Genomic DNA, 12,146 nt, shown 5'->3' on the forward strand with positions numbered 1-12,146 from the left:
AAATCACTTCTGGTGCGCCGCTGATGGCATAATGATTTTAAATAATTGAAGAGCCGCCACGGACGCGTCATTTATTAAACAAGGGCCTCTTCACTTATGGATGAGGAGAGATGTCGGGGGAACAGAGAGGCCAGCCCCGCGGGCCGGTCGCCGTTACCGCACCTCACCTCACCCGATTCGAGTGGCCGGCAGTGAAATCGCGCGATGACGCGGCCACCGTCCCTCCTCCGAGCACCTCGACCGTCCGCCGTGCGCGAGGGCGGACGGGCGGGCGGGCAGGCGCGCGCGCGCGCGGTCCCGGGGCTGGTTGCCGGCGATTGGACCGAGGCTGCAGCGCGAGCGCGAATGAAGTTGGAGCAACTTGGAAGCGGATTCAGTTGTCCTGTGTGGACGGGAGTGGGAGCGAGCACCCCCGGGGGACATCCGCGCAGCGCCCTCCTCACCGCCACCTCTCTCCCTCCCCCCCGCAGTTCCCCACCCTCGCTCGGCCGTCTCCCAAAGTCTGCTCGCTTCTTTAACACCCGCGCACCTTCTTTAAATCTTGTAAGGTGTGTGTGGTTTTTTTGCGCGATGGAGGAGGAACTCCACCGTCATTACCGCCCGGTGTCAGCTGTTTACTCCGTGAAGAGACAAAAATGCGTATTCGCCGAGGGCAGCGGCGCAGGGACAGGAATTACCGCTATGAGTATTTGCGAGGAGTGTGCATTTTAAATCTGGAAATCTGCCACAGGCCTCTCACTCCCTCACCCTTCACTTCTCGATTCTTCCATCATCACCATCATTAAAACGGGCTACATGGATATGTCAAGGAAAGTTGAATTTTCCGCTGTCACCTCCAAGGTTCCGGGCTATTCTGACAACTCTGTCGGGCTTCGGCTGTAGTTTTTGCTCACTGCTGTCTTACGCCTTCCCTTTCAAACCCAAGACTCTGCAGGCTTCTGCAGCAACGATGTCCAAGGTTTTAAAAAAGAAAAGTCATTGGACCAATAAAGTCCACGAAACTGTGATATGTAGAAATAAGGATGGGGAACTTAATGTGGAGATTAAAGGTGGCGCTGAGAATGGTCTGTTCTCTTATCTGGGAGAAATGAAACAAAACAAAATAATCTATCAGGTCGGAAAACTGCATTCTGATGACTTGTTGTTGGAAGTCAATGACACAGCAGTGTCTGGACTCACTATCAGAGATGTATTGGCTGTGATCAAGCATTGTAAGGACCCAATTCGTTTGAAGTGTGTGAAACAAGGTATGGTTCTCTTATAGTAAATAACTGCCACTTTCTTATTTGGTGTCAAGATATTTTTCCAGAGTTGTAATATGTAAATAAGATTCAGCAGCATACTACAAAGGTGGATTTTGAAGCATGTGATTGTTTATGTTTTGACATCATTTATTGCTTAATGCTGTACAGTTAAAATATTGGAAATTAGATGGCAAAGTTTTCTTACAAAATTAGCAGTTGTCTTTGCTACTTTGAAATTCCCTAGATAGCTTGACTAGTGTAAAAACAGCAGTTTCATTGTGCAAGCAAAGTGTAGTGTACAACTTGCAGTAATTTTATGTGAGTCAAGTGGCATAGTTTTGCTTTCTGTTTCATTTCAAATTGTTAATTTTAGTTTCTGTCAAAAGTTGTAATAATTTAGCCTGAGTTATCATTAGCTACTTGTTTAGGAATTATATGCATTTAAAATCGTTCAACATCAAAAACCGTATTTATGAATTTAACCTCACCATTGTTATTTTGTATATTTAAATAATTACTAGTCATGTACAAAATTGTTTTGACAATGATATAGAAAACCAGACAATGTTGATAAAACTGAAAATTCTTGCTGACATGTTCTCTGTATTGACAAATTTTAAAGCTCTACCGTTATTCCTAACTGAGTTATGTTGACTTACAAGGTTTAGTAAAGGAATTTGTAAACATTGTTATTCTTGTTTTCTCAGTATTGGAACAGTTTTGTTTTACATGTGTGTGCACATTACACAAGTGCCCATGTTATTCGATAAAACTTGAATTAATCAGAACAAGTTAACATAAGTTTCTAAACATCAGGTTACTTTTGATAAATGCCAAAATAATCTAAAGAAGTAACTGAACATAGATGAAATTGAGTGGATACTGTTTGAATGTATTTTTAAATAAGTTTCTCAAACCTGATCTGGTGAATAATATTCCATGGGATTCTATGTTAGAACTTATGCTTGGGACTTGAATTACATTTCAAACATGATTTTTCAAATACTCAACATCAGTAAGACGAAAGAGCTGATTGTGGATTTCAGGAAGGGTAAGATGAAGGAACACATACCAATCCTCATAGAGGGATCAGAAGTGTAGAGACTGAGCAGCTTCAAATCATGGTTATTTTTTCATTTCAAACAAAATGAAAAAGTAACTATGAAGGTCAATTGGAAAATGCAGCTTTTCTTAACCAATAAATCATAGTGCACTAAATGTCAACAATGCAGAATTTATAATTTCATTGATTAAGCAATCCATTATATAAAATGCAATAGTTAGTGATGTGAGGATGGTGAAAGTAGACAGGAAAGTGAAAGTGTTGACAAAGATTAGGCTAAATATTAAACTTGCCTTTGATTAGAAATCAAGATTTTATAAAGGAATAATTGAAGGAACTTCCAAAATAATTTGTAATTATAATTTTCATTATTATCTATTTTGATTTGGTTGCTCTAAATGTTGATGCATTTTTCAAATGAATAGTGCCGCTTCTTGCCAGACTCTAATGAAACTAAATGAAATATTTCCAGACTCCAGAATAAAAGGTGAAAAATTTGAGCCCTACAAATAAATCTCTATATACACATGACTGTGTGGCTAGGCATAGCTCAAATACCATCTATAAATTTGCTGACGATGCAACCATTGTTCGTAAAATCTCCAGTGGTGACAAGAGGGCATACAGGAGTGAGATATGCCAACTAATGGAATGGTGCCGCAGCAAAAACCTGGCACTTGACGTCAGTAAGACGAAAGAGCTGATTGTGGATTTCAGGAAGGGTAAGACGAAGGAACACATACCAATCCTCATAGAGGGATCAGAAGTGGAGAGACTGAGCAGCTTCAAGTTCCTGGTGTCAACATCTCTGAGGATCTAACCTGGTTCCAACATATCGACGTAGTTATACAGAAGGCAAGACAGTGGCTATACTTTATTAGGAGTTTGAAGAGACTTGGCACGTCAACAAATACACTCAGAAACTTCTATAGTTGTACCATGGAGAGCATTCTGACAGGCTGCATCACTGTCTGGTATGGAGGGGCTACTGCACAGGATCGAAAGGAGCTGCAGAAGGTTGTAAATCTGGTCAGCTCCATCTTGGGCACTAGCCTACAAAGTACCCAGGATATCTTTAAGGAGCGGTGTCTCAGAAAGGCAGCGTCCATTATTAAGGACCCCCAGCACCCAGGGCATGCTCTTTTCTCACTGTTACCATTGGGTAGGAGGTACAGAAGCCTGAAGGCACACACCCAATGATTCAGGAACAGCTTCTTCACCTCTACCATCTGATTCCTAAATGGACATTGAAGCTTTGGACACTATCTGTAATTGATTTACTTGTTTGTTTATTATTATTGTTTTATTTTATTTATTATTATTTTTTCCCTCTGCTAGATTATGTATTGCATTGAACTGCTGCTGCTAAGTTAACACATTTCACATCGCATACCGGTGATAATAAATCTGATTCTGATAGGCAAGATTAATACTCAAATCTTGGTGACATTAAATTGTGGTTATATTAGTTTTGGAATTTTGAAAGGTATGCATTTCCTGTCCATCCCTAATAAAAATAAAAAGCTGGCAAAGAGCTACTGCTTTGTTCAGTTGCTGTTCTTGACATGTAGATGCAGTGTCGATGCTGTTTAACTAATGAGTGAAACCAATTCTTTAATAGATTTGACAATTGCCTTCCTGTTCACAACCCCCTTGGCATACCAGTCCAGGTGCAGAGGCACCCTATGCTCCCTCAGCACCAATACCTCCTCTCCTCCCCACTCCAGTTCAACACATGGATGAACAATACCACTGTCTACATCCTCTCCTTGTCCTGCACCTACCATCCACACCTCTGCATACCAACTGCTATTGCTCTGATCTTCAGCTTCCCCAGCCCCCACCTTCCACCAACTTCCCAGACATCATGGTCTCGCCTTCACTACTGAGCAGATGGGAAGAGCTCTGGAGAAACTCAGACACAGCAAAGTATTGGGACTGAATGGTGTGAACCTCAGGGACCTGAAGGAGTGTGATGAGCAGCTATGTGGAGTTCTCAGCACATTTTCAATCTGAGTCTCAGCCTGGAAAGGGCCGTGACCATGTGGAAAACATCGTGTGTGTGGTCCCAGTACCCAAGAAGTGCCAACTGAAAGTCTTGAATAACTACCGTCCAGTGGCCCTGACCTCACACATCATGAAGCCCAAGAGAGGTCAGTCCTGGCTCACCTCTGACCCCTGGTCAGACCAGCCCTTGACCCCCTGCAGTTTGCTGAACACCAGAGCTTACTCCCATTTGGATAAGCAGGGCAACACTGTGCAGATCATGTTTTTTGATTTCTCGAGTCCCTTCAATACCATACAGCTCTCATTGCTGGGGGGAAGCTCTGTTCAATACAAGTTGGCACTTCCATTGCATCCTGGATAATTGATGACTTGTCTAGAAGACCACAGTTTGTGTAGCGTCAGAGCTGCGTGTCAGACATGGCTATAAGCAGCACTGGGGCCCCACAGGGGACAGTATTGCCTCTCTAACTGTTTACCCTATATTCCTCGGACTTTGGATACAACAGTGAGTCATGTCATCTGCAGAGATTCTCAGATAATTCTGAAGGCATAACAGCGCCTCTTTCACCTCAGATGGTTGAGGAAGTTTGGTATGGGCCCCCAAATCCTAAGAACTTTTTACAGGGGCACAGTTGAGAGCATCCTGACTGGCAGCATCACTGCCTAGTATGGGAACCGTACCTCCCTTAATCGCAGGATTCTGCAGAGAGTGGTGTGGACAGCCCAGCGCATCTAGAGATGTGAACTTCCCATGTTTCAAGACATGTATAAAGACAGGTATGTAAAAAGGGCCCTTAGGATCACTGGGGACCCAAGGCACCCCAACCACAATCTACTCCAGCTGTTACCATCTGGGAAACATTACAGCAGCATAAAAGCCAGGACCAACAGATTCTGGGACAGTTTCTTCCACCAGGCCATCAGACTGATTAATTCACACTGATTTGAGTATATTTCTATGTTACATTGACTGTTCCATTTATTATAAATTACTATGATTGCACATTGCACATTTAGACGGAGATGTAACGTAAAAATTTTAACTCATGTATGTGAAGGATTTAAGAAATAAAGTCAATTAATGACTCAACAATAATTGGGTGTATAAGAGGAGGACAGGAAGATGAATACAGGGCCCTGGTGGAGGACTTTGTCAAATGGTGCAAGCTGAATCATCTGCAGCTCAACATCAGAAGACAAAGGAGGTGGTGATGGACTTTAGAAACACTAAGCCTGCACTGCTCCCTTTTTCTATTGATGGTGAAGACATAGATGTGGTGAGGACCTACAAGTACCTGGGGGTGCACCTGGATGACAGACTTGAGTGGAGCACCAACACAGGCTGTGTACAAGAAGGGCTGGAGTCACCTTTACTTCCTGAGGAGACTGAGGTCCTTTGGAGTATGCAGGCCTCTCCTACATATGTTATCAGTCTATTGTTGCCAGTACAGTCTTCTATGTGGTGGTGTGCTGGGACAGTGGCATCAATGTGGGTGATGTGAACAGGCTTAATAATCTGATTGGAAAGACTGGCCTGTTATAGGAGTCAAACTGGACATACTGGAGGCTGTGGTAGAACAAAGGACCCTATGGAAAATCCAGGCAATTTTGGACAAAGTTTCTCACTCTTTGCATGCTACCTTGGCTGAATAGTGGAGCACTTTTAGTAGTAGACTAAAATAATTGCGCTGCTCTAAATCGTGCTATTTGAGGTCATACTTACCCTTGGCTATCAGGCTCTATAGTGAGTCAAGCCATAGCCGAGGAACTGATAATGCCCTCCTGTTAGACTGATGTAACATTTTTTTGTTCTTTCTTCTCTTCTAATATTTGTATATCTGTGCGTTCATAATGCCACTGTAACACTGTAATTTCCTTTGGAATCAATAAAATTACTGTATCTATCCAGAGGATTACAATTTTTTAAACACTTCTGCTAGGGAGAGGATCAGCAAATTTTCTGAATTAAAATGGATTTATGACTTGAAGGGAACTTAAGTCATAGTTTTCAGAATTACTATGTGTGTCTACTGATCTTGTTCCTCTGGATGTACAATTAGGTATAGTTGTCAATTTATTGAAAACTGGCATGCTTCTGATACTGCACAGGTGGCAGAGGGAATGAATGTTTAGGGCAGAAGATAGAGTGCCAATCAAGCACTGTTCTGTCTTAGATGATCATGAGGTTCCAGATTGCTGTTGGAACTGCAAAGCATATATACAAGTAGGAAGTATTCCCTACTTGCAATATGCACTCTGTGGCCACTTTATTAGGTACAGGAGTGGAATCCAGTGTGGCCTTCTGTTGTTGTAGCTCTCCCACTTCAAGGTTTGACGCATTGTGTATTCAGAGATGTTTTTTCTACTGTTTTAATTTGTAGTTATTTGAGTTACTGTCTCTATGCTGTCAGCTTGAACCAGTCTGGCCATTTTCCTGTGACCTCTCTCATTAACAAGGAGTTTTTGCACATAGAACTTCAGCTCACTGAGTATTTTCTGATTATCACATCATCCTCTGTAAACTCTAGAGACTGTTGTATGTGAAAATCCCAGGAGCTTAGCAGTTTCTGAGATACTTAAACCACCCTGTCTGGCACCAACAATCATGCTGAGGTTGAAATCACTTAAATCACATTTCTTCTTCATTTGGTCTGAGCAACAACTGAACCTCTTTACCATGTCTGCATGCTTTTATGCATTGAGCTGCTGCCACATGAATTTTTGTATTAACAAGCAGGTTTAGAGGTGTACCTAATAAAGTAGCCACTGAGTGTACTTTATAGATGGTTAAAGGGCTTTGGTATCAAACCTTGTAAATACATTATTTAGGTAATTGGTCTAGTTATTTTTTTCTGGTCAGTAATCATATTTTTCTGGTCAATAATCAGGCTGTTCATCACAGGTGTTCTGCTGATGATTATACCATAGAATATCAAAAGGTTGGCCTTAATTTTGAAAGTAATGTAAATGCCAATGGCCACAAATTGGAAATTGAAAGAAGATAGCACCCGTGAACAATGTGACCAAAGTTGACATCCTGATGGTTCACGAAACTACTTATTTCATTTCTTTTATGTCTTTTTCTCTCAAATGTGGCTGCTACTGTTCTGAGACCTACATTTTTGTGGGGTGTTTGGGCCGAATGAGTGATCTGGCACTTTTCTGTCTCTTGAGGGTGTTCCGTGAGGCATGCAGTCTTGAGGCCGTGAAGCCTGTAGGCAAGGCGCAAGCACATGATCGGCATTCCATTTCTCACTGATCTCACCAATTAAAGTGCTGAGGAAAATTGAAATCATTGATGCGAGTGCAGAAGGTGAGGGGGGTGTTCAGCGCCATCTGCCAGCCTCCGCTCACTGCTACTGGAGGAAGGTCCCTGCATCGAATGGTCTCTCTCTCCCTCACTGCTGCTGGAGGATGGTTCTGGAGACAGAGTTCGGGACTTGGGCAAGATTTAGTCAACTGTTTCTGGATTAGATTCTGTAGGTCATGTTGCGATATGTTCCTAGTCGCTCCTTTGATTTTTTTTGGGCAATTTTGAATCTGGCGGCCTGCAGGTAACAAACACTGAGCCAAACTGAATATGCCTGGACTCTTGCAATTTTGTGTTTTTCGTTTTCTTTTGTTGCTGTTGCGCGTGGGGTGGGGATGGGGTTTGATGTTGAATTGGTTCGCATGGTTTCTTTGTTTCTGAGGAAGCAACGCTTCTGAGGAAATTTGCTGTCTATTGTATTCAGTCAGCATTGATAGATTCCAGTAGCCCTGATACTATTTTGCCATCACTCCATTGTCCTGGTAAAACTTTCACCATGCTTGTTACGGTGCCAGGATTTGCAAGGAAGAAGTCGGAATGGGAATGCAGAAAATGAATCTTTAGTGACATGGTTTTGCATGATTGAAGCATGTTGTCAACCAGCAGCACGTAGTTCAGTGCTCTGTAAGTAACAATAAAATTTTAACATCCTTGAATGCCTTCCATGTGATTTTCTCCAGTCCCCCTAGAAGTTCTTCAAATTGCCTGTCATTGATGACCTGTTTGTGGACCAACCAAAATGCCATCCTTAGTCTTGGCATCAGTTATTCTGGGGAACATCAGTGTCAAATATTGAATTCCTTCATGGATATTTTTGTGCCTGGTCATTACAGTCTTGAACCCAATAATTCTGCCTTGCTTTTGACAAACCCAAGTCTCTGACCAGGTCATTTAACTCTGACTGAGTTATCAGATGAGGCTCACTTGACAGGGCTGCAAATTTGTATCATTATCAGTGTTGTTTTCCATTCTTGGCTCGTGCATAATGGCGTCTTTGTCTGCCTCCTCTGAACTCCATGTCTCTGGTGGCTTTGGAATAGGAAGACTATCGTCATGTTGCACAAGTCTCATGGCTGAAGGGAGATTGGGGTATTCAATGGATTTCTTGTTTTTAGCCGAGGAACTGGACACAGTGGTCAGACAGAAGTAGCAGTCTGCCACATGACCCTTCTGCTCTCACTGTATCACTGGGACAGTGAACAGCATTGACTTCCCTGAGTACCTCTGAGCCAAGCTCTAAGATTAACAGCACCTGTTGCCCAACAAATATGAGGAGCCCAGGCTTTGTCTTGGTTGTCAATTTTACACCCAAAGTAGAGCTCAAAGGCTTTCTTAATAAGAGGAGTCATGCTGTGTCTTTAAGATTTAAGCGTATATTCGCCACAAACATAACAGAACTATAGCGGCTGTTTCAACATTGGCAAGACATTTTGCTGTCACAAGTAGTCCAGAAATATAATTACTTGATTATAACGAGAACACACAATATGCTATTTGCGTAGAACTTGCAAATCAACGTGATCGCAAACCGATATACATGTAAACGCAATGCAGAGAATAGTGTGTGCGCGATCCTTTTATAGCCTTTCTAAAACCTGTCCTGCTATGCAGCATCTGCCCTGCCTCAGCATACCCAGGCATGCCTGGACAAGTTGGAAAACTTTCCAGCTTGCATTGTGGGCAACATTTTAATTGACTTGAATTATGAATTGAAATAACAAATATAGGTAATTGTTTTTAAACAAAAAAAATGCATGCTAGGGATATTTCATGGTGATTTTCATGATTAGCAGTCCAAAATCCATAAGATACACCCAAAAGTATTCAGGGAGCAAAATCTTTGTTGTCCACTATAATAAATGCACTTTGAATCTTTGAATTGGGTCAAGTTGAAGAGTTGTGAATGGAACTGCTATTATATAACCCCCAGTAAATTTAAACCTCTTGATAGGTAATTGCCAAAGTTTCCCAAAATATGGTACAAGAGTCAGAAATTATTGACATGATGTGCTGAGGATGAGTTATTGTTATTGATGTAGGCTGATGAGTGGCAGATATGAATCTTGAGAGTGCAGTGTTTTCCCCATGATTTGTATTCTTCAATTTTAACGGAGCCTCTTGGTACCACACTCTATCAAATATTGCCTTGATATTAAGAACCTTAACTAGTTCTTCATATGTGCTATTCAGCTGTTCTCAAAGTCTGAGCTGTTGTGTATTTAATGTGTTAGTAATATTTGAATGATATAAGTATGTTGATTAAGCATTCTTTGTTTATTTAAATAATTAATTACATGTAAAAATATGTGAAGTGCATATCATTGACACTACCACGTGATAAGTATGTGCCTCGCCTAAAGTAAAAGCCAAAGTTAGACTTTCATTCCCAGTCCCTTCTTTTTCTTTTAATGTTTTGAGTTACTAAGCATAACATAAGCCTCAAGCTGACCATTGTTGAATGGACTAATGGTACATGAATTTTGTGAGAACTCTGTCTGCTACCTTAAGAACAATGCTAAATGAATCAAGGTTAGTCACTGTTTGACAGTAAGATCGTAGGATATACTAGGCTGTGATGTTTCAGATTATATAAAATACTTTACTACTTCTCATGGCCAACAGCTCCTTAGTTTTGGAGCTACTAAATCTGTTATGAATCTATCCTATTTAACATATTAACAAAACCACAACATAATGGAGGCACTCCAGAACAAAGATGAGTCTTCATCCCAAAGAGATGTGTTTGTTCCTATGATATTACAATAGTCTGATGATTTTTAATGAGGGCAATTTAAAATAGGTTTTTATCCTTAAAGTGACCAAAAATTTTAAAGACAAACAAGCCAGCATATAGGGCAAATTAGAGTTCTAAATCTAATATATTCTATTTCTCAAAATGTTATATTTTGTGTGAAACAAAGGGAAACTGATCATGTAAGATGGCTTTACCATGGAGAAGGATGTAACAAAATCATATTGTACCTTTGAATCTTGTAGGGACAATGAGCAAGGGAGTGGAAGAAGAAGAAATGGATTGTGGAGAAAATTATTTGTGTTGAATGACTTGTTTTAATTTTGTAATGTTCAAAGCTTTTTCTTGTTCTGCCAAGGTGAGGCATTTTGTGTGCTTTCATTTCTTGTGGTTTTAAATTGTTAACTTTTTAAAAGGGATTTTGTTCCCATTGCTGCTTATGTGAAATTAAATGGGCAATAGAAGGTGACATTTACATTCCCGCACAATTGTTATGTTAGGCACTTCTACAAATGTTCGTTATTGTTTCCATAATCTTCCTTTTTACCTTTGCTCCTTTAATTCCTATGACACAGTTAACCTCTTTAGATTTTCTCACAAAGCTTTGTCTTTACTTTGTCAGAGTGAATATGTAGCAGTTTTGCTTCCAGATAAGCCCAAAGGCTTCTCTACTCACTTTGACTATCAAAGTATGGTGGAACCATCACAAGTTCCCACATCCCTCGATGAAAGCACAGGAATGCCTCTGCTTCCTTAGGACTTTGCATAGATTCAGCATGACATCTAAAATTTTGGCAGACTTCCATAGAAGTGTAGTGGAGAGTATATTGAGTATGGAAACACCAATGCCCTTGAACAGAACATCCTACAAAAAGTAGTGGATATGGCCCAATCCATCACGGATAAAACTCTCCTCGCATTTGAGCACATCTACACAAAACATTGTCGTAGGAAAGCAGCATCCATTATCAGGGTCCCCTACCACCCAGGCCATGCTTTATTCTAGCTGCTGCCTTCATGAAGAAGGTACAGGAGCCTCAGGACTTGTACCACTAGATTCAGGTACAGTTATTACCCCTCAACCATCAGGCTCTTGAACCAAACGGGATAACTTCACACAACTTCACTTGCTTGTTCCATCACTGGGATGTTCCCACAACCTATGAACACACTTTTAGGGACTCTCTGTCTCATGTTCTTAATTTTTTTTGCTTTTTAAAAAAATTATACACACTAATTGAATGCCCAATTTTGTGCGGTCTTTCATTGATTCTATTATGGTTATTATTCAATTGTGGATTTATTGAGTAAACCCACAATAAAATGAAGCTCAGGGATGTATATGGTGACATATATGTAATTTAGTAATACATTTACTTTGAACTTGGATTAATTTTGTGCATTCCGCAAGTCTGCAAGTTTTTATCTCTCAGTTTCACTGTCAATGTTCATGTACAATTATAGTATAATTTTTAATTTCTTCGCTCTTCATTATACAAGAAGCCTTTATCCTGCCATATTAGTCTTTTTGCTACAGTTTTTTTAAAAACTACAGCCAGTTATTTTACTTCCATTAGGAGTTGCTATTGCTTTGAAACATTGAAATATGAATTTTTCACTATTAGAATTGGCATTGTCAACTTTCTTCAGTTTACTTCATGAGAACTTAATAGATTTGTTGGCAACTCATTGTTTATGTATCAAGAAGTTCACTCTGCATACCCTGACAGATATTAATGAAATTGAAATTCAAATTGAATTTATAGTTTG

The 12,146-nt window shown here is 40.6% G+C and overlaps 1 protein-coding gene across 18 annotated transcripts in view; it reads left to right on the forward strand.

Annotated features, from left to right (window-relative positions):
- The first annotated feature begins 294 nt into the window (after positions 1–294).
- The window catches only part of magi2a (membrane associated guanylate kinase, WW and PDZ domain containing 2a), a 556,955-nt gene continuing 545,103 nt past the window's right edge, over positions 295–12,146 (forward strand). For all 18 annotated transcript variants that reach the window (XM_073066607.1, XM_073066606.1, XM_073066590.1 and 15 more), the window contains exon 1: positions 295–1,247. In XM_073066607.1, the coding sequence (XP_072922708.1) occupies positions 950–1,247 (298 nt within the window). In that variant the 5' untranslated portion in view covers positions 295–949. The remainder of the gene's footprint in view (positions 1,248–12,146) is intronic.

The sequence above is a fragment of the Hemitrygon akajei genome, chromosome 14 (assembly GCF_048418815.1).
Source record: "Hemitrygon akajei chromosome 14, sHemAka1.3, whole genome shotgun sequence".
Lineage (NCBI taxonomy): Eukaryota > Metazoa > Chordata > Chondrichthyes > Myliobatiformes > Dasyatidae > Hemitrygon > Hemitrygon akajei.